Consider the following 27,194-nt stretch of genomic DNA (forward strand, 5'->3'; position numbering starts at 1 on the left):
TTTATGAAACAAAGTTAATGAAAGTTATGGGAGGTCATTCCCTATAAAGACAACTTTATTCATATTGCAGCCAAATGATTCTTAGCTGCAATCAACTAAAAGAAATAAAGTCAATTTACTTGATTTATTTCAAACGTAACTGAGTCTTCCTCAAAAAATATAAGTATCAATGGAAGGGTTTTATTCTAAATGGCTACACTTAGTGGTTTGTTAACAAACTTCTAGGCAACTAAGTGTGGGTGAGCAGCAGTATGTTTCAGCAGCCTGCAGAAAAATACACAAATGATCAATTGCAGTTTTCCTTTTTTAGATTTGTCTTATGAAAAACTATAAACTACATACACTATAGTGCAATTAACTGTAACCTGAACACAATTCTTAACTTTGTCTCTTGGAGTCTATCCTTAACTTCTCCTTTTCTAAGTAAGGTAACTTAGAATTATATAAATTTCAGTGAAATTGCATCATAAAATTCTTCAAATGAATTTCAAGTAAATTTGACAAAGGAACTGACCTAATGTCCTAGAGATCCTAACACCTCACTAAAGTATGAGAGTAACTCATCATGTGTCCAGCAGTAATTCATATCCTGGGATAAAAAGAATAAATGACATAAAGAAGATATCTTTTGCACAGAAGACTCATTTTGAGCTGAGATTGCATGAACCTGAATATTCATTGGTGAAATGAGAAAAAAGAATGAATGTAGAATCAAGTTTTTAGGAAGGCAAGTCATGACTGGATATATTTGGAGACATGAAGAACTGTAAGAACAGGCTTAAATTTGTATGTATTTATATTTAACTGCTGTGATATTCCTATTAAAAAAAAAAAAATGTTCAGCACTAAGGTCTAAAAATGCATTTTGCTGAGGAATAAATGAATTTTTAAATATCCTTCCTAAGCCTATGGTATCTTTTTCCCGTCATCTAGAAGAAAACAGTTAACAGATATTTTAATTTTATATGTTGTCATATTTCATAAACTACTGATTCTACATGACTCATTAGCCCATTGCTTACTTCTCAGAAACAGTCTTGATTATGACAATCCTGCTTACGATAAGTAATATGTATCTTATCAAAGCCTACACATTGGAACTTCAGCAAGTAATCTAAAGAATACATGTAAAAGAAGAAATCTTGAAATTTACTTGGAAATGTGGCCCATTTTATTTTAACTGAAAAGCATTCATTATACAGTGCAAACAGTTCTTTGGTAAATTTACTGGTTAAAATAACAACAACGACAACTTTGTTTTAGGTAACATTAAAAAAGAAAATAAATATGTAAAATTTGCATCATATTACAGCAATATTCTCACAGTGGATATTGAGGAAATGGTCATCTAGACATTGGCCACTGTTTCAGAAATGTTAAAATCAACGCTGATTCTAGAGACACTGCAATAAAACTGAACTAGTACAATCCATGACTGATTACGTTTTAGACTGTGGATAAAGACCTGTTTTTCCTGGTTTATAAACAGATGGATGGTGGAAAATAACTCAATATTAGACTTGTTACACTTGTTAAGCATACTCAGACTCCTAAGCCCATTTTATATACCATATGAATAAAGAGTGAACAACGAAGAAAACCTCCCACTTTACTCTGGAGGCTGGAGTAAAGGAACAATCAGATATAAAGTACTATTTTATAATTATAAAATGGAAACTCTCTTCTCCTATAAGCGTAAAACTTGAGAAAGTTTATTTAATATAAAATTGAAAAGAAAGAATGCAAGTAGTAACCAGCTGGATGTATTACTGCCTTATTTAACTGTTTGGACAGTTAAATTATATTTGGTTTAGCTCTGCAACCCTTCCTCTTTGAGGAATTCCTGCTCAGGTCAGTGGGAGTTCCATCTGAGCTGGAATTACAGGACGAGACATGTGGTTTGGACTCTCAAGAAAAGCCAACAAAACACGAGTATCAAAGAAATACAGTAATGACAATCTTTAGGAACCATATGATACTCAAACATGCTCGCCACATAATTTCTAGAAGTATTAACAAAGAATATTACATAAATCAAAAATTGTATATAAAATCAATTAAAATATTCTTAAAAATATAAATTGCAATTCCATGAGTACCACACACCTTTAACACAGCACTCACATGTACACACTGCTTCTACCATAGTATGAAACAAAGTTTCTGTAGTAAGCTTTAAAGTTACACCAAAGTTTGAATGTGTGTCATGGTAGTAGTTTATCAAATTAGAAATTATTAATGTTAGTAATCAGAGAAATTATGTGCCAAAATATGATAGCGGATTTCATATTGCTATGATAGGTTAGTTATTAGACAGGTATTTTTTCTACCATGCAATAATTAAGTACTCAGTCTGTTTGCATAATCTGAAATGCTTAACATATGAAGGTTTAATTTTTTGCAGATTTCTTTGACACCCCAATCACTGTCCCTCGGATTTAAATGTTTAAACTCAGAAGTCAGTGAACCATGTAACTAGCTCTGGTTCTAGAGAGTCCTGACTTAGGACTAAAGGACAGGGCAATAAACTCTAACAATGAAAGTATTCAGGGAAATAATCAATTCTGAATAAACAGAAAAAAAAGCTGTAAAATGAGGTATGATAGTTGTCCTTCACTCAATATAATTCCTGGTCAAAAATACACAGCTGGCATACTAAAAAGTACACAACTTTGAAATGCTAGTGTAGACATATACTCTATAATGTTAAACATTTAAATGGGACATAAAGTCCATTGATGGACCATTTTAAACAAAAATAACAAAAGTATTGAGGTAAAAATATATATTCATTAGATGAAACTGGAAAAAAAAAATCAAATACCTTGTCAGAAAAAGTAGTCAATCCACAATTATTCATGCTGCTTGATTTTGATTTTTCTTTTTTTCAACAGTGCCACAATATAATCAGGAACATATGTCAATTGACAATATGCACAATGAATCAGTAGGAATCTTTGTATACAAAATGGCATGTGACATCTTTTCACATTTTTAAAACAGGGCCATTCAATTACACGAAGCTGATCTGCGATCAAGAGAAGCATGCTTTCAAGCTGACCTGGATGGTTATGTTACAAAGATTTAAAATAAATGTAACAAACAAATAAACAAATGTTGTCAAGCAATTAAAAATGTTTTGACAAAAAGGATTATGTTAATTTTTAAGATCAAATGCTACTCTGTCATGCATGTTTCCCTAGAATGAGGAACACTGTCAATTACATCTATAATATACATTCAGTTGCTTTTGCTTCCTTCCAATTACAGTTACTTGTATTTCCTAACTAATTCTAGCTTTTATTGCTTTGAAAATTTGGTTAATTTTGCTCCTTAAGTTAAGGAAAGGTTGTTGAAAGGTATCAAGTAGCTTTGTTTATTTCCTTACTGGTCCAGGCCCAGCAGTGATAGTGTGATTTAACAGAATATCCATGCATTGATGTTTGCAGAAACCTGGCCTGGCTATGGCATCACTACAGGCACAGTGACTGTGTTTTCCTTTTCCTGGCATTTTACTAAATAACAGCAAAAAGTTAAGTATCAAGACAGACTGGTACTAGAAAGGGACAGTAAACTTTTAATGTTGCTAAGTAAAGATAGGAAACAAAGTGTTCATTTTAGAGTAAATCCTAAACCCAGTCATTTTGGGTACCTAAAACTACCCGACAGTGTTCTTTGAAAGTAGCACCAGTTCGAGTTTGTCTAACCTGAGAAGTATAACACACAGTTAACTTTGACCTGTTTGCTATTTTCCCTTTTGTTAATTTTTGCATTGTGATTTACCTTAATGGGCAGAAAATAAAATGATACATTATGTTATACTGTTGCAGCACCATTACAAATATTGTAAATCTTGATTTCTTGCTGTTGTTAGGACTGCAGTTACCTGTTTTTGCCATCAGCAGGCACTGATATGATTTGAGGAGTATGCACCCTAAATTCTTAAAAAAGTAGGCTTATGGCTTCTTTTTATTAGTATTTTGTTGCAAGCAGACTGGACAGCAATCTCCTTTACCCTTCACAGGTGCTTCGCAGTGAGCTGGTGGGCACGATTCTACGAAACAGGTAATCTGACCAACCTGTGCCAGGAGAAAAATAACAGAACATACTTAGCTATATGCTCCAAACAAGAAATCATGTAATTTTTTCATGTTATTGCAGAAAATACTCTCATTCATTCTCTGTAAGAACCTCCCTAATATGGTAACTCCACACAGTTTGTTTTTAGTATAAATTTACTTTGAGAAGGATAAGGCACTCTCTGTATTACCACATTCTTTTATAAAGTAGCATATATGCTTTTGTCTAACCTTCAAGTGCAACCAGGGTACCAAGCCCTAACATATTTTTTTACATCTTTTTAAAAAATTTCTCTCTGATAGAAGAAGATGACAATCTAGCACTAAGAGAGATGAGCTTTTATTGATTTTTCTGCATTTGGTTGGATTTTTTTTTTTAATCTCACTTTGCAGTTAAATTTACCCATATAACTATAGATAAATGAAAAAAAGAAGTACAATAGATAACAGCTGGATTGAAAAACAATGTCTAGGGCAGGAATATCTGAATAATATAATTTTCTGCAAAAAAGAACTGAAGAACTCTAAGAAAAAAAATTGGCAAGTATTACCCAGAAATTAGCAGGCATAAAACTGGAACTGCTACTTTTAGAAGCAAAATTATCACTTCTATCTTGAAATTAGTTTCTACATACTTACTTTGCATTCACACACAGTACAAGGATCCCTTTTCCAGGTTTCATTGCTGGAATATGATTTACCCTCTTCATCAGTGCAATCAGAATTACTGAGGCGTGATTCAAGTTTTTTTATCTGAAAATATTAAAAAAAGTTAGCAACTGAATCAAAAAAAGGTTTTAATTTGTGTAAAGTATTCTGGTTTTTCTCTTATAATAGACACTATACAACCCTTGTTATATTTGCCTGGATTTTTCTTCTCACTACTTAGTTTTTATAATGCAAAAAGACCAGAAACAGGTAATGGAGATAGTCTTTCAAAAGAAAGCTAACAGAAAATACATCTTTCCTACCACTGGAATATTCAGCTAGAGCATACAAAGAGAAAAAAACTTCATGTTTCATATACAGAAAGACAAATTTAAACTGTCAAAATTGTTTTGGAAAGAAAGTGAATATTACTTTTTTTTAAAAAACACCTTAATTAAAAATGCTTACTAGAATTTTTTATTAACTTCTGTATGGTGTACATTTTAAAAATGGGATTCCACTACGGCTAAATAGAGTTTACCTGCAAACTGTAAAGTCTTCTCTAAGTAATCTAGATTTTGATTCTGTTTACAGCTGTAATCTGGCACATTACTTCTTTTGAAGCCTGCATTTTAATCATTGCTTTACACAAGTTGTATACATTTCAAATGGTAAAAATTCTTTTAAGAAAGATTAATTCTGTGTTTAGTATACAATATTTACACAAGGCTTCAGGTTCAAAAGTCAAGAGGGTCCAGCTGTAAAGTATTTCTGTACAATTTCAAAAGAACACAGAAATAAAGACTAATAACGCACCATCTTCTGTGTTGGTTTTTGTTTGAGATAGTATGTGGTGGGTTTTGTTTGCAGGGGATGTCTAAACATTAAAAATGTAAGATAGATGTTAGGAAAACATTATTAATTAAATCTACAATTAGACATGATAGACTACAATTAGTTCATGATGGCATCTTACCTGATTTCTGAGGCTTGAAATAGTTTTTTGCATTTCCAAAACAAATTCTTTGAAGTCATTCACTGCGGGTACATTTCTATTTTCCTTAGATGCGGATGTGGCATTACGAAAATATTTACTCTGTTTCACAGAACTGCAACAAATGAATGCCAAGTCAGGATATTCATCTAACTCATTTTCATTTGGCTAGGTATTTTAGGACATGTAATAAAAATGTAAAAGAAGAGCAACCAACAAATGAAGGAATATGAACCACAACAGCACACAAGACCAGATGATGCTGAAGACAGATTCAGGACAGGTGAGCTCTAGATTACTGTCAATATCTCTAGCAACAGGGGATTTCTTATACTAAGAAAAATTATGCATTTCATGCAGGGGTACATACAAAGTTGTCGCCAGTGACACTACAGAGCATCACCTTAAATTCACCCCTGAGACCCCAATATGAAAGCAGACTAAAGTGAAAGAGTCTTAAAAAGTGTTCCCTCCAATATGAAATTCACATTTCACATTCTGAACGACAGACTTTTCCTCTACAGGCTTGTTAGCAAAACATGTATTTTAAGAAATATGGCTTTAAAAAGGAGAAAGTTGGGTTTCAAAAATAAATAAGAAGTACTTCTAGATATGAACATACTTTTAACTAACATCTGATATCAATACTGCTTATAGTACACAAAATCTAAAGTCTTTTGTTTCTACTACTTTCCAGCTGATTTCTCATAACAGATATATAACACTAAATTGTGTTAATCAATTCAATCTGTTGATGAGAAAGAGTAACAAAAGGAACTAACTATTGTTAGTCTGTAACTAACAATATATTATCTGTGCGCACTTGAAAAAACAGGCATTCAAAAGCATGGACAACACTAATTTTTAAGTCACTTATTACATTAAGATCCTTGAATCCATTTACATTTTTTGAAGATTCTTGAATCGGTTAATAATTACAGCCATTACTATTTTGTTAACATGTCATCTCCAGTGCTAAGGGATACCCAAAGAATGAACTGGCAAAGAAATTCTCATATATCAGGGCTTGGGATTTATAATCTTTCTGCATAAATTAAAACAGCACTTACTGGCAGGGGTTCAAGCTACTTTGTTTCCCATAGTTTTTCATCTAAATTAGAGAAAAAGAACTCTAAACAACATAACATGCCAAAGTTCAAGTAAACCAGCTGCTATTGTATAACAAAATATTTAATCTTCCCCACCTGTTCAAGTTATTGAAAATGAGAAGCTAAAAAAAAGGAGGAAAAAAACCCTTCTCACCAGAAATGCAATTTAAATACAACGAGCATGAGAACTCGTGAGAATGTTCAGTGACTGAGGCTGCTTTAGCTTTATTTATGCTACAAATGCAGTATTTTAAATCTACTACTTTGTATTCCTAATTAGTAACTAGACTGAAACACAGTCAAACAAGTTGGTACTTAGATATAAGCGTTTATTTTTCTCTCTTGCTTTCATTTTACTTTAATAAGCCCTTTTACATTTTTTGATTATGGGATTAGCATCCTTAAAAAGTGAATTGCTGTTTTGTAAACTTTTCTAGCAGTTCACTTGCACAGATGGACAAAACATCCTTCTTCGAGGATTACTTCAAAGGAACCTACCTTTTCATATTATCTATAAGCCAGCTTATACATAGGTGCTGTGTTCTCTTGTCTAAAATCCTAAACACCTAAAGGATCTTTTATTTCAGGACAGATTCCTCTCAAATAAGAGGAATATAACCACGGTGTTTCTTCAAGTACTGTAACACCTCCAAAGTATTTGAAATTGCTGAAATTCATTTACCTCTTTATGTATCTGCCTAGATGCTTTCCTTGACAGAATGGGTAGGCTCTGCTTCATCACCATCATCACTCAAACAGAAAGTTTTGTTTCTTGAAAGAATGCATGCTGAATAGAAAGAACTATAATTCAAGTGTCTCAAATTTGTTCATCATGAAGGATCTTCATAAGAAATGCTCTGAGCAGAACTCATCTCATGTCACTATTTCATACGTAAGTTTTCATTCCCATAAAAGGGCAGGGAACCTGTGCAGCTGCTAATTTGTGACTGAAACTATGATTTACTTCCTTGCTATATTTTGAGGATTAGGGAATTATGAACAATATTATTAGCACTGCTGTTCTCTCTTCCTGCTTGAAATATTTAGTACCATAAGCAACCCGTACCATAATCAAAATTTTTTATGCAACTGAAATCACCACTTGGTATCCTCCTGTTTCTACAGGAGAATCTAAAAGCTCCAAATAGGAAATGAAATTATTTAGATTAATTTAGTTACTGCAGGCACTGTAGCAATGTGGCATTTCAAATCCCCATATTACGTTTCATACACTGGTTTTTTTCCTCATGAAAACTGCAGGAAGAACAAAAGTGCTCACAAAAAGTTTCACAGAAATTTGAGCTTGAAAGAAAGTGGTTTATTGTTAGTAGATATGTAGAAGTGTCAGAATAAAATACATCAATCATAAACTTGAGAAATCAGACACTGGAAAAAAAAGTGCTCACAAAGAAATTATCCAGTTTCATTCCATTTTGAAAACAAATGTTTTTTTATAATTCTTAAAAAAAAAAAAAAAGTCTCACTTTACTGATTTGGACATTTTCATTTTCTTCAGGGGCTTGTCCTCCTGAAAGCTGTAGTCAAGAGAACGTCTTCCCCGAAAGTGATATGAAAATGCATTAAACTGTCCTCTGGTTCTACAGTCTGAAAAGAGACAAGAAATTACACATAAACTACAGTGTGTTTCAGCAGTACAATATTAATACGGTTTTGCAGTGTTTTCTGAATTGGTAAAGGCAAGTCATACATTCAGTCTGATCCCTCTGGAACTGGTTGATGGCAGATGAATATATCTCAGTGATAGAACATTTAGGCTAGTTAGATGCAGAGAACATAATTACCCACAGACCAGCTTTTCAGTGTGAAACAAAGGAATGAATACAATTTTAACAAACCCATATAACTAAATTTAACTATTCTTTTCACTTCTGAAATTTTTACTCTCTTGGCTTTGCATTATTTTCTGGGCAAACAGGGCAGCTACATACGGAGAAAAACAATGACAGAAAAATCAATCTGTGGGTTTTTCATCTATCCCAGCCATTATTATTTGTTATTTTTGCCATCTGAAAGAGAATTTTCAATTAAATTCCAAATTTGCAGACATGCTTTATAGGTTGACATGTCTTATTTCCAAATCTCAGGAATCTGAATGTATTACCAGACCCTAAAACTCCTTCCACCACAGAGTAAAAATTTCAACCCTGAGTCTCCTAAGATCCTAGGAGGACATTTTGACAGGATGAAATATGTCTTTCTTCTAGTTCACTTTACTCAGCCTTCCAAACACAGTGAGTATTTGGAAAGAGTCCCATTTTAAAAAGAAAAGGAAAACAAAATAAAACTGCAACAGCACATGATAGAGGAGACAATGAGAAAATAGTAGTTTTCTCATTTCTGTTCACAGAAGCTTTAAAGCTAAAAGTTATAATGGGCCAAGTTGAAGCAAGAACAAACTACATAATCAACTGCTAGAAGAAGAGTCTGCTAAAACTGAAGGGAAAGCCAAAATACAGGATGCCACAGACATTTTTCAGTTAAGTCTGGTATTAGCAGAATAAGCCATGAAAGCAACTGAACATGGGAAGGAGTAATTTTCAATAATGTTTCTCTTAATCTGCACCAAAACAAATCAGAAACTCAGGGCCATTTATAAAGTATTTTTCTGGAATTGAGATTGAATACCTGAAGTGTTAACACAAATTACTGCAAAAGTTTCAAGTCTATAAACACTGCTGAAATGAGCAACTAGAGCCACAAATATAAGGTTGCTCTGATTACACAAAATTAGGTATTTTGGTCTACTTTTAATTGTGTTGAACTTTTACTTATATTAAAATATTACAATCTCTCTGTTAGGAAAAACTTAAGTTTGTCTTAATGGCTTAATATCATTCAAGACACAAAAAAAGAAAAATATGACTGACCGAAAAAAGTATTTTCAGATCAAAATAGTATCTACACATCGTTCTTGAACACAAGTTATCCAGAATTCCCCTTTCCTGTTCTTTCCTTGTAGTTTGTCCCATTCTTTAATGAATGCATTTCTTTCCTCCTATAATAGCAGCATCCACCAAAGACTGCATGGTATTTGCTGCCAACATATTGTTCATTCTTCATGTGTGTTCCACTATTTCCCACACAACCTCCTTGCTGTCCACTCAGAAATAAACTCTTTCAGATGGGAACAGACCAATGTGTCTGGAAGAAGCTCGGCATGAAGGCATTTTTGAACACCCTTAGACACTTCTATATTTAGTATGGTGAGAAAAAGGATCATACTGAAAGAAGAGTTCCTAAAGAAAGAACTAGTTTTGGTCAAAGGAATTTTTTTTTTCTTAAAGCAATGTGTTGTTTAAAGTTTTCCAGAGTATCACAAAATTTTAATTTCTCATGGAAGCAATATGTGAAAGGTTTCTGCTATCCTCCTTAGCTCAGTAACTCCTATGGTCATCTTGCATAATACAGATTTAGGTTTATTTTGTACAGTAACACAATGGCCCATTGTTTGTTTGTTTTTTTTATTCCTAGGCTGTTGCTTAGAAGCAAGGGTCTGAAATCTTGGGAAGGTTTTATCACCTTGGACTGGTAAATATGTGAACCACATGTTCAGTGACAGCTTTAAGTACACAGATCTGACTTTCTGTGGTTTTTAAAACTCAAATATGTCAACTTGCCAAATTCACAGCTCTTGTTCTTGTTTTCTGTTTCAGGTACAACAGGGAGGAATGTCACAGATGAGAGGTGCAGGACAAAATGCTTCAGCTTTCAGAAAGCATAAATCAAGTTTGGTGGGGTTTTTTGTTGTTGTTGTTGTTTTTTAACTTTTACTCTTAATGAAGAATACCTTAGCAGTAGCAGTAAATAAGAAAAAATAACCCTGAAATTCTGGTTCTTTTTTTTCTCCTAGCGTGACTAAAATGTCCCCAAATTAGCTATACCCATTCCAAATAATTTTCTGCAGAAAAAGTGAATGTGTAAAAGAGAATTCCGAGAATTCTTTTACTCAATGGACAGTTTTTTCTTCCAGCAGTTAGCTGCTGTTACACTGCAAGAGTCAAGATGATCCATTTACAGAACCACACAGAATCACTGAATTATTTATGTTGGAAAAGACCCCTGATATCATCAAATCCAACCTTTGACCAAACACCACACTGTCAATTAGGCCATGGCACTAAATGCCATATCCAATCATATTTCCAGGAATGATGACTCCCCCACCACCTCCCTGGGCAGCCTGTTTCAATGTATAACAAGCCCTTCCATAAAGAAATTGTCATTTCCATTTGTATATGGAATCCATGTCCACATCTTTAGAAAATCCTGCTTTCCACAAGGTTTTAAAAATGCAACTATTATGTAAAATGGATAATAAAAAACCTGACAGGGAATTATTGAGTAGTCTTAATTCTCTATGAATCACTCCTCAAAATCTAGGCCACGGAGAATTAATCTAATGGTAGATTAAAACAAAACACTTGAAGGATTGAGGAAATGTGAAGCAAAGCACATTTATATTTTTGATACCAGTTTGATTCTCCAAGATTTTTCGTAGTGAATTGGGTTGCTGTTACTGTAAGCATTTGTATTAAGAACTTGTCGATAGGCCAGTGGGACCAGTAAAAGGGTGGAGAAACACTGAAAATATCTGATATAAAAAGATTTTTTTGAGTAGGTGTTTTCACAAAGCTGCTACTTGTAAATTTAAATGTAAAAAGATAATTTGAATGTAGAAAGCAAAACCATATGACCTGATCAAAGCATACAAGTGCTGTGTAAGGACAAAACCTTTTCAGGCATAAATCACATCATTTTGATATTTTGAGGAGTTCTTGGTAAACAATATCCTTCGTCAAAAAAAGAACACCCAGTCTTACACAGAGATTTTTGCTAATATTTTAAAATGCTATTTCCACTATATTCCACAGAATTTAGTACTTAGCTCAGTTCTGTTTAGTATTCTCATTGAAGATTAAAGGACATAATGAGAATTGCATAGTAAGAGATTAATGTGGTCAGTAGTGAAGCAATAGACAGCATAATTGTTCCTCTGGTCTTACAGTACAGGAGTCTGTAAATATAGGTCTTATTTACTGAACAACCATGTACAAAAACATTGAGATTAACAACGTGTCTTAACTCTTCTAGTGAAATTCAGTGGGATTTAAACATGTTTGATCATAATTTGTACTCCTGTATTATTATGTATTTGTATTTCAGGCTGTATTTCTGAATTAAACAAACAAACAAAAAGAATGATATCTGACAGAGGAGATATGCTGTTCACTAACCGAGAAATAGTTAAGAAAAATCTTTCTAAATCAGTTTACACTTATAAGGATGACTTCTAAGTTTAAACTGATTTACAAAGCATCTTATCTGAATCACTTCCTCCAGGGTCATTGTCCATTGTCCTCCTGGGTCCATGTGAAAATCTCATGGGTTTTGACATAAAACAAAAGGTTAAAGAAATTTTTTATTGCAACTTACGAAAAAGGCCCCAAAACAAAAGAAAAAAGTGTGAAACTTTTAAAAATGCACATTTCAGTAATCATGAAAGTGTACACTGATTACTTAAAAAAAAAACAAAGCCAAAACCAAATTCAAAGTACACTTTTTGCACTAGAGAGCCTGAAACAAAGCACCAAAGGTTTCTTGTTGGGAAAACCTGAAGCTCGAGTGCTCTTTGCCCCAATAAAGAGCTGCAGCAAATCCAGCAATTACTCATCATGTCTGACAAGACAAAGAAAGGTAGAAAGTGAAGGAAAACAAAAGAAACTTGTGCACTTTAGTGGAACTCCTACTTTTTGCCTAGTATAACTAGTATTTTAAACTAGTAATTCTGTTGTATGATTTGCCAACTGAAATCTAAGGGTAATCTTTTTTTATTATAAGGAGGAATAATGCTTTGCTTTGTAAGAAGTAAATACTAGCTTTACTCAAAAAATCTACAAGGCAGACTTTTGTAACTAAGAAGTTTTTCTATTCTTCATATGGAAAAGTATTTTGACTTTTAACAAAACAGGAAGGACAACAAAACTAGAAGTGCTTTTAACCAGGCTGAAGCAGCTGAACATATGGGCCACTTATGAAACATATATAAAGTGCAATGAGCAATATCCCATGCTCAAAATTTAAATTTAGAATAATTTTAATTATAAAATCATTAGAAGCATTTTAAATGTGTAGAAGGGTTTAATTTTTTCCCTTTTAAATAATAAACAGTAAAAAATTCAAATAAACAAATCCCCTTAATGTATTAAACTCAAAGTAAATGCTGTTCCTGAGTGTATGCCCCACGTCAGAGGAGCGGTGGCCACAGAAGGAATGAAACTTTTTACATCAGTTGCTTAAACTGGATTCCAACAGAAAATGTCACAGTCATTCACCCATGCAAGAAAGCAGTTCAAGCCATGCATTCTTCACTTTCTATTCATTAACCCCTTCAAGGCTTCAGAAGTTCAGAAAAAGGGCATACATATAGGCAATTTTTTACAAAACAGTAATTATTTACCCTTTCTTTTGCTTGACAGTTGTCTAACTGTACCGCATCCAGTGGTACTCTCTGGTAGCAACTTTCTTGAATGAAAATACAAACTGGGTTGGTGAACACAACAATACTCTAAAGACTTTCCAAAGATAACATCTGTTCTAAGGAGCTCAGTGATAACATTTAGAGAATCAACACACAATTTCTCAGAAACACTTTACTATTTTTCCAAATGAATATAAAAAAATGTATTTGCAAAACTCTCTGTCCAGCTCCATGAACCATGGCAAAGTGAACTTATCCTGAACTGGAAGAATGTGCTTTACTTATGGTAAAGCATTTAAAGAGTGATAATTGATTTTCTCCCAATGTTTCTGGCATATGTCAGGGAATTTTTGAACAGATTCTGGAAGATTTAATACTAAAATTGCAATGTGTCAACCATGTCTAGCTTTTTAGAAACTATTAGCATTAACTTGGGAATGGCAAATCTGATAAACCTTGTTTAAAAAAACCCGACTAAACTAAAAAAAAAAAAAAGCTGTAAAAATTAGAGCGAGGTCTGAGAGATGTTGTATATGGGGAATACTGTACAAGATCTTATTGAAATTTAAAGTATTTATTTCTGTTAGTCCCACACTGATAACTGACATTTTGAACAGCAACTTGCAAGGAAGAGTCTTCTTAGAGAGTGGTTTGGTTTTTTTTTTTAAAGACTTATTTACTGGATAAGACAATACATTAATCAGTTTAAAAGCTAAGTTATGCAGTAACTTTGAATAGTAAATCTCTATCTACCTTTTTAATTGTTAATGGTATCTGAGTTTGTTCTCATGGTACAGTCACACCACTATCAATCCTTCCTCAGTATTTACTGTATCTGTAGCAGACTGAAAAGACATCCTCCATCAGTTTAACTTTTACCTTCTGCCTTAAATTCTGAGCCATATCATAAAAGAACTTTGTCCTGGTGGACAATTATATCTTGATATAAAATAAAAGAGTTAAGTAGACAAGACACTAGTGGAAGATTGTGACTTCTCTCAAAAATGCAACACACCAGTTCTTTATTCATGCATTTCTTTCAACAGAATATTGAATAGCCTACTCAGCAGTAGGAAACTCAAGAGAATCAGCAGCAGAAAAGATGAAGAACAGAGATCTAGATACCTTTCATCAGCAAATCTACAAGGTATTAATATTGAAATATACTAGGGAAATTATAAGATTCTAATGATATCAACCAATACTACCCTTATTCTCTCAAATAAGAGCAAGCCTTTTCATACTAGGAATTTGTTTGACAGCAATTTTTCAATAGTCAGAGTTCAAGAGCAAAGTTCCCAAAATTCCTGAATACACTTTTAGAGTCTGGGCATGTCATTTGAATTTTGTCCAAAGAAAATGATAACATTGTCAAGGAGATCTCAAGAAAGAAAGGTCATTGTCCTCTGAAGCATTTTGTTGTTGATGCTACTGAAAATCATTCTGCATGATCCAGAAGATTCTCTTGGGAATGGATTCTAACTGTGTTACAGCTGCAGTGAATTCATGTGACGATGGCTGAAGAGAGGCCATGCAGAAAATCTGTGAGACAGAAGCCAACATACAGGCCACCAAGCAGTGTCCTGTGCTCCATGCAGCTAAATAAATCCTATTTTAGGAGAAAAAAAGCTTATTTTTCAGGAAAAACAAATTACCCCACAGTCCTAACTTTTGAAGGATGGTAGTGAACAAGGATATTTATCCACAAAAGAAAGAAAACAAGAAAAGAAATGCCTGCGCTTTGCAATGATCAAATCTATGCTATTTTTATATGGTGTTTATTTAATATAAAATATGGAATAATTTCCCACTTAACAGGGGCAATGCTTCAGATTAGAATTTGTAATATCTGAATAAAACCCAAAAATTAGTAAAATATCTTCTTAAAATGAAATAGACACTTAACAAATGCACACATCTCATTGCCCCTCAATCCACCTCTATACAGACCTTCACAGCAATCTTGCCACATCCTGAGGTCCAGTTTAGGAATATCTTCACAGCTACTATATCCATGTGGAAATTCAGCCACTCTAAAGACATCGTGTTGTACTCTGGTTATGTTGTCACCATTGTCACACAAAACTCTGGCAAGAGACGTCTGCTTGATCTGAGTGAGCTGAGCAGGCGTGAACACACCTGGGTTTTCATACCATAACCTGTAATCTCACAGAAAAGACAAGTCTGCTAGTGAAAAAAACAAGAGGCAGTTTTTCAAAGATATTTCAATACTGTGTTCGGCAAGAAATGAATTATCTCATAAATCCTGTTCTCAACTTAACATTGTATCAAGGGACTGATCCAAATGCAAAAATTTAAGTTCCTGGAGTCACTTCAGCACTAGTTGGTGTCATGCTGACACTATGAAAGCGGTGAAATCTTCACTAAATTAATTGATTTCCCTTTAGTCTCATTTTGAAGTCCTGGGTATCTCTGGACATCTAAAATGGCACCAAACAACCAAGTTAAGGGCTCTTTGAAGTAAGAAACTTAAATGACCATGATTTCTTTCTGTAGGCAACTTTCTTATGGTCATGAAAACATTTTGATGGAACTGCTGAGATCAGTAGAATGGTTATATCTCATTTACTATCAAGATAAGTGAGATGATTTAATCTACTAATCATTTATTTTCTTTTAAACTATTTTCATGACTACATTGATTCAGGGATTTTCTCATATATGCTCAGTTAATTCATTATATTCAAAAAGGAAACAGTAAAGTTTCAAATATTTTGGTTTTCATACATAAAGGACTAAAAGCCTATTATAAAAAGCAAATAGAAATAATACATTACTATAAAAAGCAAGCTTCACATGGAAAAGAAAATTTCTTAAGCTACTGTCCAGAATTTGAAAACATTTTTAACCCATTCTAACACACAGGAACTGCTCACTGTGACATTGTTTCTGTCTCCCAAAACTGAATCAATATTGATACTTTTCCTCTCACCTATTTAATTTTTTTTAAAAAGAGGCTCTTTAAACTTGATGAAAATTCAAAACCAGTAGTAAACTCAGAAGAATGGTCAAGAAATTTCATTTTACTTGTTTACCTACTTAGTGTATAATTCATAAAGTATTGGACAGTGGTCAAAGAATTTCCAAGTACTACGACCAGATTCTCAAATTTCCATCTTGACATGAAGTTAGGCTCCCTTCAAATATCACTCCTTTTTCATGCACAGACACATCTGTTTTGCATAGTGTTACCAGCTTTGGTCCTCTGCCCATTGAAAAGGCTTTTCAAAGAAGAAAGTGTTGCTTTCATTATGTCTAATAATATTTTACTATTTGCTGGTATGTTGCTTCCAAATACTTGTATTCCTTGGACAGCAGAATCCCGTTACCTAAATATTCAGTATTTTTCTATAGTTTCTAAATGTTGTATCAGAAAACAAAACAGGAAAAGGTGCTTTTGCTGAAAAAATGCAAAAAATATAAGCAAAAAGCAGTATAGATACCCTGTTGTGACACAAATAGGTACTTGTCACCATTAACCTGGAGCTCATACTGCATATATTTCTTCTCCTTTTACTCTCTGTGCCTCCAGGCATGAGATTTCTATGCTTCACAGCTTTATTTTAAACACATTTTATGTTAAAAAGTTTGAGGGTTCTTTTAAAACAGCACAGAAAAAGGTTTGTGTTACTGACTATAAAAATAAAAAAGCCTTTATAATATCCGAAGTAGCACTTTAATAAATTAATTCAAGAAAATAACATTAAATAAAGAGAATCAAATCTAATTTCCTAATTCTTCCCCTGTTTTCCTTTCATTAGGACTGAATTAATCAGCCTATGTACACTCATGCCATGAAAAGAACAAGATTCTAGGTCACAAATTATGTTAAAACGAGGGAAGCATTGATTTTCAGATGCTGAACAAGTGTGCTGAAAATGTGCAAAGGAGAGCTGGCTGCTGTGACAAGAGAAATGACTATTCCCTTATTTCAGATAGTCTAAAAATTGAAAATGAGAAATTGCGTACAGTGTGCATATATTCAAATAATTATAATTTAAAGTAATTTAAAGTAATTTAAAAACAATTACCAAATTGTGCTCTTTGGATTAACCTGTCCTCTTTTAACACTTTTTTGGTACACCGACTGCTTGTACTGTAGTATGCATAGGGGTTATATATACAGAGTAATACTGTTCCAACTTACACTTAAGTAACAACCACAATTCCTTCGCCAATAAAATAACTAAATAACAATGAGAGAAGTATCATGCACTTTTCAAAAAGGCAAGTGACTTGCATATTTGGCAAAAGGAAACTCAGCTTGTATTGGCTGTTGTGTTTTTGGGGGTCAGTATGACACACAGCACAAAATGCAACAGAATTAATAAAGAATCATGGTTTCTAACAAAGTTTTAAATGTGTACTCTTCATCTTTTCAGCTATACTTTAAAATCATAAATGAACATAAAATGGAGTTTGTTTTGGAAACACGATGTTGCAACTGTTATTAAGCATCCTTAAGTTAAAATTCATTTGGTTTCCATGGTATTTTAATATACCTGTCTCCATCCCGAATACGTCTGAACTGCGTGGTTAACAGACACATCAAAGTTGGCCCCAGTCGAGTTCCTGGAACTAGGTCTTCCACCATTAGAGCAGGAAATAGGTCTATGTTCAGTGGGGAGCCATACAACCTATAAATTGAAAAACACAAATACTGAATAACAAATATTTTATATTTACAAAATAATCAGTACATGGTGAAACTAAGAGCAAGAGATACAACCAACTCACAGGAAAAAATGTAGTGATATCACAACATCTTTTGTGAACAAGCTGTGGGTGTATTGCAAGAAATCCTGCAATGCAGGTTGTATACACCACGTGGGTCTGCATGTCCAGCCTGCAATTTTTTTTTTCTCCTAGCAGCTTTCTTCTGATTTCTCAGAATTGTTTCTTTTTCATAGCTTCTCCTTCCTGTGCCTTTGTACACACTTTTTCTATTACTATAGCTGAGACTGATGCTCTGTCTGCAATTTTGAGCAAATAAGCTAGGGATGTCAGGTAGATGTAAACCTAATTTCAAACACTGACTCTCCAAAGAACTGATTACTAATAGGGAAGGATGTCCACATGACAGTACAGTGGATGATACTGACATTTGTTTCACTGTACGGAATTAATGGAATTGAACATCTAAATATTTGTGTGAAGTTGGCATTTAATATGACCTTACACTGAAAGAGCACTCATATTTAACAGCACTTACAAAATTAGGGATTTCAAATTAATAATTTCATGAATGCGTACAGTATATATTACTGTATATATACTGTATATAGTCTTACTGTTCACAGAGATGTAGAAGTAGAGAAATTATCTGCATGTGGAAATGGTTGACATCTATTTTTGGGTACTGATGGAAGTTTCTTAAAATATCCCTTTAAGTCTTTCTTAGCAAGTATTTTTTTCTAGATAACACATTTAGCTATGGTTTTTGCATGCACATTTAGATAATTGACTTTTTCTTCACCTCAGGCTCACCTGCTAAGTTTCTCCCTGATTTCAGGATTCTTAATTTCATTTTTCAGATCTTCAAAAGTCTGAGCTGAAGAAAGATTACAGTAAACTCTAAAATCATGGTAGGGAGGAATTCCATGATCTCTGCCTCTCTGAATATTCATAGCTGCCAGATCTAAAGCCACAGTACGTGCCATGGAGAAGAGTCTTTCTGTTAATTCTGTATTGAGTAATTGTGACGGGACACGCATCTTACCAGCAACACCAAAAAATCCCCTTAGAAGTGGATCAATGCCTCCTTCATTTACAATCCGAAATGGAGAGAAGAATGCCTTATGAAGAGGTAGATGGCCTTGTGGAATAGGTTCAAAGTTTTCATCCAGTCGATACAGAAAAGGATTAATGAGTGTGTGACCAAACCTAAAAGCGGCAGTTGCAAACTCATTAGTTATGCCAGAATTAACACTGGGATCATAACCCTTATATTCGCCAAGCATCTTCATGCCTACCTCTCCAAAGATCTTAGGGAGCCAGTGGCTAAATGTTATATGTTGCATTTCTGCACCAACAATTTTGCGTGTTTCATGATATATTGTGTCACCATCCCAGTGTGGATTGAGTTTCAGTAGCTCTGTGGCAATTCTGTTGTGTTCTCTAAACCACAATGTGTGGATGCTGGTAAGACCCAACTGTTCATTAGAGCGCTGATCACCAGCTAAAAAGCAGGGTATTGGGCTCTCATTTTCATCTCTCATACATTCTGTTGGTGGGCCAGTGGCAAATGGAAGAAGGGGCTTGCCAGATCTCTGTACAATGCCCTGCCTCAGAAGACCCCTTTGACTCGCCAAGTCTCTGATTTCTAGTGCTTCATGGTCTGAACTGCCGTACACATTGGATGCATCAATGTATGAAGTCAGCTGGTTGATCTGTTCTCGTGGGTACACAGAATTCATCAGGAGAGATGTCATGCCACTTCCACAAACTGGGCTGGAGCGTACGAAAAACATGCACCGTGCACCATTTCTAACTCTGGGATCATTTGGTGGTATCATGATTGAAAAGCACGGAGGATCATTTGTACAAACGGAACTGCAATGCTGACCGTCTGAAAACCTGGCCTCACTTAGCGCAGCCACGGTGAGGTCAAGGTCATGGTCAAGAAACTGACCCCACTGCATGAGCATGTGAGTGTACTGGTCGTCAGGAGTTACGGTTTCCGTCCCAATCAGAGTAGTTGAGACCAAGCGAGGCATTGGGAGTGCATAGCCATTGGACAGTCTTCTGGGTTCAATTCCCCGAGGCAAATTAAATCCATTCTCATAGACTGACTTTAACAGACGTTCAAAAGCTGTCAGAGAAGCGCCCCACATGGGATGCTGAAGGTTGTTGCACGTCCCATCGTGTGTCCTGTACTTCTGGTGGAAGCACATATCTGAGCAATTGTTCACTCGTCGATGGGCTGTACAGCCTGAGAGATTGGCTATCAGATTCAAGTACTGTGGGGATACAAGGTCATTATAGTGATAACCTGAAAGAGAAAACAAAGAAAGAATACAATCAGAGAATTCACAAACTCATGGTCCCCCACAGATCATGAATGTATTTGAAATGCTATTTTATTTTGTATTTTATTTTACATTTCCCACCAGATTAAACATCCTTACTTTTAGAAAGGGACAGCAACAACCATATACGTGTATTTTAGCATTAGGTCATTTGAACAACTTCACCACCACTAGGTCAGGAGGAAACTTTCTAAAATGTCAATTCAAGTGCAACTTTTACAAAATGATCACAAAAGGATCTCATTACTTTTCCGGTCACTTTGGAAAGCAGAGATTCTTTCAGAAATAAAAGTCTCCTATTGAGACAAATAGCAAATTTTCTTCATGTTAGTAAAAGCATTTAAAAAATGTCAGTAACACTTAAATGGACTTCAAGACTTTAGCTTTTGAGACTTGCTCATTCACTGAACATTACTATTTTGTTTTGCTTTCTTACAGGGAAATTTGCAAATTTTTAGAAAAAAAAATCAATGAAAAAAATAAAATAACCACCAGTAATAGAGCCAAATGCATATTGATCTCTAGGGTAAACGTTGTGGGCTAACTCATATTCACATTACCCTGGATGAGTTTCTATAGAAAAGCAGTGTTTGTGTAGCATTTGGCACAGATTTCTTCTGCTATCCACACCATTCTCCTCTGGGACTAAAACATATCATTTTCCTGTATTTTTTTCTCAGTTCATAGAAAAAAGATACATACAAAATATGTACTGTAATTCACAGGAATTATGTTTTCAGAACCTCAAACTAAGGTTATGTGCTGCATGGTCTCTGTTGTGGTATGATGGCCTGTGGAAGGACTGGAGACCATAAGGCCTCCCAGTACAGTGTTGAGTGACTGCAAATAGCAGAAGAATCAGCCTGCGCCTTGTCCTTGCTGCCTATTAGAAGTCATTGTAAAAGTGATTTTTACTTAGTAACATTTGGATTTAATTTCAGGGGGGGAAATTCTGGCTACATCTACGTTGTCAGTTTCTGTAGACCAACAGAAATGTCATAGTAAAGTGAAATTTTTGCTGCTGAATAAGACATGCCTACTGTATCCAGGAGTAGGTTTTCTTCAGAACATCTTTACTTTGTACTCCTGGACTAAATGTGGGCCTGGACCTGATTTTTCATTTAAGTTAAAAAGAATTTACATTGTCCAAGACCATATCGCGAATCACACCAAAGCACAGTAAGTGGGGACAACTTCAAAAAAGGAGCCTCTGATCCGAAGCAAAAGGTACACCATGAGTGACTAATGGATTTAGTGTGGATGAAAGAAGTTGCAGGATCCAGGAAAAAGTCCAGGAGGTGGAGTATTTGGCAGTGTAGATGTAAGTTTAGCTAACTAGAAACCATCATACACCACCATGGATCCTGACCCAGAAAGCTTGCAGTCAGGAATAAAATCAAACAAACATAAAGACAAAAGGAAAAGAGGAAATGAGCGAGTGTAGAGTGGTACTGTGTTCCCACAGGCTTGAGGGGTTTGCAGCATGATGGCAAACATTCAGAAATATGAACTGAATGCAGTTTTGCAAGAGGTCAGTATCGGTTAATTGCACACAGTTGGGAAATGTTACTTTTAGTCCTGAGCTCAGTCCCAGTGTGCTTGCAAAGACAATGGTTTTCATCTTAATTCAACACATAAACACATGATAGGCACAACTGGCTCTCTGCCAACTTCCTCATTGTAGGGCAATTGCAAACAAACTACCTAAAGCCCAGCTTTGTCTTTGGCTTGAAAGAGATGGGGCTGCTCACAGCTGCCCAATTGGGACAGGACCTGTGCTCAGCCAGGAAAGCCAGGGAAGTTGTTTTCTCAGCCTCAGGCTATGAGTACTCCACATGGTTTACAAGTCAAAGCAATGATATCAGAGAATTAGTGCTTGCATTAGGCAAAGCTAACATGCTCACGTAGACATACAGAAATTATTTTATGGAATATTCCATTCTGGGAAAATGAAAAACAAACTACACAGAAAAACCTGTGTCACTGAGTAATACAGCAAAATACACACTTTGAGGATATAACCGATAGCATATTAAAATATCCTGGCTACCAGGGCAGTTTAATTCTAGAACTACATCCAGAAAACTTATCTTCCTTATAATAACACTTCTGTTTAAATGACTGCCATTCATTATGACATTCTTCGCTTATGATCATTATTCATTCAAATAAACATTTGTGGTTATCCTGATTGCCAGCCCCACTTCTGAAATCAAGTTGTGAGCAAAATTAGACTGTGAATCTTTTGGGTGGAATGACTTTCAGTACTAATTTAAAATAAAAGGCTCAGGTTCTCTCTTTAGAAGTTCAGGTGGGATGTAATATCTCATGATGGATTAGATTTTGGCTTTCTGATGCCAGTTATTAATCCTTAATTACCTCTCACATTGTAGACACTAACTTTGCCTCTGCTGTCTAAATGGCTGGGCATTTCCAGTGCTTAGAAGCTGGCTAGCCCAATTCACATATTTTCTTTTTTTTTTTTTCAAACCAAGGAAGATGTTTCATAGAGTCATAGAAATAATGATTGTAAGGACCTCAAGACCAAGCTTCTGCTTGAAAAGAGCTGTTTCCAGCACTAGATACCTGGTCTAGCAGGCTCGAAAATCTGCAAAGTTTGAGGCTCCTCCACCTTTCTGATTAGTTGTTCCAGTGCTGCACTGGTTTTCTGGTGAGAAACTGTTTCTTAACATCTAATCTGAACCGCCATTAGTGGCAATTCCCCTTGTTATACAGTCTGGCACTGTGGAGGAGAATTTGGCTCCACAGTATTTCCCTAGGATATTCAACGGTTTTGCAACAAAAAAAGTCTCTGACTGGAAAACTCTCACGTTTCTCAACTGTTCCCAACGCAAAAGTGCTAAATAACACCTTTCATTTGGCTCTGCATTTTGAAATAAAATGAAATAAGGACAAAAATTACTATTAAAAATCAGAGGATTGAGCAATTTAAATGACAACAGATTTATTTTACTATTCAAGTTTCCCCAAAAGCCAGGTTTCCTTGGATTCTGTAGGTCTGAAAAGCAAGATCTCATTGCAAACAGAATTTCCAGCATCACAGAAAGTTGCCTGATTTTGTGTTTATTAAGTAGTATCCTTAGGTTTTAATGCCAGTTTTTGGTAAACCTTAGGTGTTTCACTACTATGAATCCTAGTCAACCAGTTCTCACACATCACATTTTATATATTGCTAATACTATGTATTTATAGCATATATATTCAATATTCTTGCATATGCATCTAATTAAAGAACCAAACCAAACAGGGTAGCTCTTACAAAACATCAGCCTTCAAATAATTTTGAGTAAGTTTTTGTGGTAAAGAATTCATCACAAATTATCTACTCAGCTCTAATAATGAGTAATAAGCAAACTATTTCACTAGCAAATGCGACAATACACCACAAAGCCTACTGTCTTTGGTCTTATAAATACTTGCTAGTTCATGGTCAGTGTTAAAATTTTCAGGAGTTACAATAAATACTCAATTATAAACATCAAAAAGAATATAATGATTAAAGGTATTTCCTCTGGATTGTCAGTGTAGTTTTTGGCTATGTCTCAAGTCTCAAAAGCTCTCCTAAAACTCTGTAATTATTTCCAAATTCTTCAATCCTATGTTTCAAGCCTATCCACACATATATCTACACACATTAGCTGTAGGTACTCCAGCTGGACTTCATGAGTTTGACTGCAATACAATACCTAAAAGGCAGAAATTAAACCTCACACTTTTTTTGAGAGTTACAAAAAGCAACAAGAACTGTATTTGTCATTACATCAGGTCAGTGTTAAACAAAACAATTAGCTTAGTTTACTGACACTCATAAAGTAGTAAATGAATCTTCGAATACTATTGAGGTACATGCAGAAACCTTGGTTTGCAAGGTATGCAAATCCTTCTTGTGTCATTTTTTCTCCTTGCCAAGGCACGCTGATATTAAATGTTTCTTCTTAAAGAAACAGGAACAAAACACTGCTTATTTTTAACACACAACAGAAAAAAATCTGTTCTGCTATGAGACAATGGTCCTAATAAATTAACATACAGAGAATTAACAAACAGGATACATTATGCACTTCCATCATATTAAGTTTGACCAGAAGAAGAATCAGAATCTGAACTTTTTTCCTAATATGTCAATGTGAAAAAAACCACTTCACTTGGGGAGCTCAGAGTTACATAGTGCACAATGTGCAAACCAAGGACGGAATTTGGTAAAGTTTTGCAAAGTCAAATACTTCACCGATTTCAATGTAATGGTTCTGCAGTTGGGACCAAACCTCAGAAAATTAATGTCTCCTGAAGTATAATGACTTAAAGGGCAAAGACATGTCAAAACAGAAAAATAAGGAAAATATACTGACTTGTTCCATTCAGGTCAACCATTAGACCATCTTGTACATGATCTTGAATAAGCTGTAAGGTCCTTTCAAATATTTCCCCAGCTCTTGCTTGCTCAACAGTGTATGGGTCCCTTGGATATCGAAACAAGGCTAGCAAATCATTTGGAGAACGAGGACGACTGATAGATAATTTGGAAAGAAATAGTAAGTGTACACAGGAGTTACAAAACAACACTACTACAAAAATCATGTAAATGTTCAGCAATGTGATTAGTACATACCTTGATTACTCATCTCAAAATGGAAGGCAAACCAAGAAGAAAAAAATTCAATAAAATAATAAAATTTTAATTTTTTAGTAGTAATTAAATACTTTGTAGCATTTTAATACACATTATCTCAGCAGAAGAACTGCTGCAGTGAACAGAGATCTTAGCAGGAGTGTATAAACAATAGGAATCCTTACATGTTAAACTGTTGATATTCTCACAACCAAACAGACACTAACAATGTCTTTTAAGTAATAAAACTGTTTCTTGTTTAATAAATCCCCCATTATTTCTAGTACATACAAAATGAATTCTGACTCCTCAGTACAGAAGAAAAAAAAAAAAAGAGATACCTGTCAAACAGATGTGTACGTGTTGAATTTATTGCTCTGTCAACAGTTGCAATTGCTTCCACAATTGACGTTTGTACAAAAGGGTCTCCATTTCGGCTGACATTAGGAACTAGAGAAAAAGAAATTCACATGTTATTGTAAAAATGGCCACACACAAAAAGAGTCTAGACACGACATCATTTCAGTTCTACAAAGTAAACCCTTGTTCTTTAAATGTTAGTTCATCCAAATATAAAATTCTTAACCATTCTGGAATTCTATCAAGGCATATTAAAGTAGAACAAAATTAATTTTAAAAAAAGGTAACCCAAACTTAAAAGTCATATAGTTATAACTCAAAACCAAGATAAAGTTAAGATAAATGCATATAGTGTTTAGCTGTCCTTTTATTAGACCTAAAATTTCAAATGCAGATGATCAAATCAAAAATGAATTATTATTATTATTAGGGGTTTTTTTCTGGTGTATTATCAGGTTTCAGGTGTTGGTATCAAGAGCCTGACCTATACCCACTGAAATCAATGCAGATTTCCCCTTTGATTTCAGCTAGTTCTGAATTAGTATTTTATTCTATATAAGAATTTAAAGGGCTTACAGGAATGTGCTGGAAGTGGCACATAATGAACATAATTTACATAATTGAATGAACATAAATTAACATTGTTCTTCTCCTGATCTTAGTATAATAAGCAACACAGATTAATTTTAAAGGGCAGGAAGTAATTTTTTTTTAAACTTAGATCACTACTTTTTTCCCACTTTAAAATTATCTTTTTAATACTAGGTTAAAACTCACATGCTTAAATGCTATTTAACAACTGTACACAACACTGGAAATTCACTAATGCATAGGCCTTTTTGTACAGTGCTTACTTGCAGCTGGATGTTTGTACAAACTGTGTAGGACTAATAACCTTTCTTTCAGTCTAAACTAAGAACTACCAGATCCAGCGGTAACAGCTAACAATTTCCAGACCATGTTTAGATTGGAGAAGTCACACAGGAAGAAGGGTAAAGCAGGGAAAAAGTCCAAAGCAAATATACTGGAATAAAATCAGCAGATGTACAAAATCATCTGACATAAAAACTGTTGTTTACAGCTTTTCCTTGCTTTTTTTTTTTTTTTTTTTGCCTAGGCAACTTTTAATTACTCCTTCCTAAGTGGCAGCTTAAACTGTATTCACATGAGTTTCATAGTCTACACCCACTTAATCAAACGTAACCATCTATACCATCAAATAAAACAGTCCTTGGAAATCTAAAGCTGCAGATGAAGCCCCTTTCTGTGCCCTAAGGCCAGTTTCAGCCTTTTGGCAGTATATACCCAGCATCCAAAATCAGCCAACTCTTTCCACGCTGCCTGAGGGCAATAGTCTCTGATTTGTCCTAATTACCAATTGCCCTTGCTTGACAGCTTCATTTTCAACAGCAACCATACAGAAACACTATCAGATAAGATACTTATTTTAGGAAGAAATGTCATTTACAGGTTTAAAATTTCAATTTTAGTTGTTTCAGAGTGTTTGTGTGCCTTGAATGACTGAAACAGTGCAAAATTGTGGTCTGTAGAAATCCAGTGTCTGGTTACCTTCCTCAGTGCTGTCTACATTAGATGTAAACTTAGTGTTTACTTGCAGGTCTATCTTTCTGATTAATGGTATACATGGGCTGAATTATAAACCTTCGTCAGATGTTAACTATTCTGTACTTCATTTTTGTTTAGATTATTTATTGCTAGCAGTTCTTTCTTTCAGACTGATAAATGTTAGAAGTTAAAGCTCCTTGTAAGAGTCTCCCACAATACTTTTTTTTTTTTTTTTAATTTGGGCAGGGCGGGGGAATAAG

General features: G+C 34.5%; 1 protein-coding gene across 2 annotated transcripts in view; it reads right to left on the reverse strand.

The window, feature by feature from the left end:
* Nucleotides 1–27,194, reverse strand: part of PXDN (peroxidasin) — an 85,846-nt gene that overhangs the window by 1,288 nt on the left and 57,364 nt on the right. Inside the window, exons 15-23 of one of the 2 annotated variants that reach the window (XM_066179845.1) lie at nt 25,350–25,458; nt 24,749–24,906; nt 18,838–20,341; nt 17,853–17,987; nt 15,280–15,488; nt 8,315–8,435; nt 5,704–5,836; nt 4,719–4,832; nt 4,016–4,079 (exon numbers count right to left, since the gene is read on the reverse strand). In XM_066179845.1, coding sequence (XP_066035942.1) covers nt 4,016–4,079; nt 4,719–4,832; nt 5,704–5,836; nt 8,315–8,435; nt 15,280–15,488; nt 17,853–17,987; nt 18,838–20,341; nt 24,749–24,906; nt 25,350–25,458 — 2,547 coding nt within the window. Of the gene's footprint in view, nt 1–1,148; nt 4,080–4,718; nt 4,833–5,703; nt 5,837–8,314; nt 8,436–15,279; nt 15,489–17,852; nt 17,988–18,837; nt 20,342–24,748; nt 24,907–25,349; nt 25,459–27,194 lie in introns of those variants that run through there. The other variant, XM_066179846.1, reaches the window with a different exon arrangement.

Source organism: Chamaea fasciata, unplaced genomic scaffold (assembly GCF_029207755.1).
Source record: "Chamaea fasciata isolate MVZ Bird 193981 ecotype frontalis unplaced genomic scaffold, bChaFas1.0.hap1 SCAF_3, whole genome shotgun sequence".
NCBI classification, from domain to species: domain Eukaryota; kingdom Metazoa; phylum Chordata; class Aves; order Passeriformes; family Sylviidae; genus Chamaea; species Chamaea fasciata.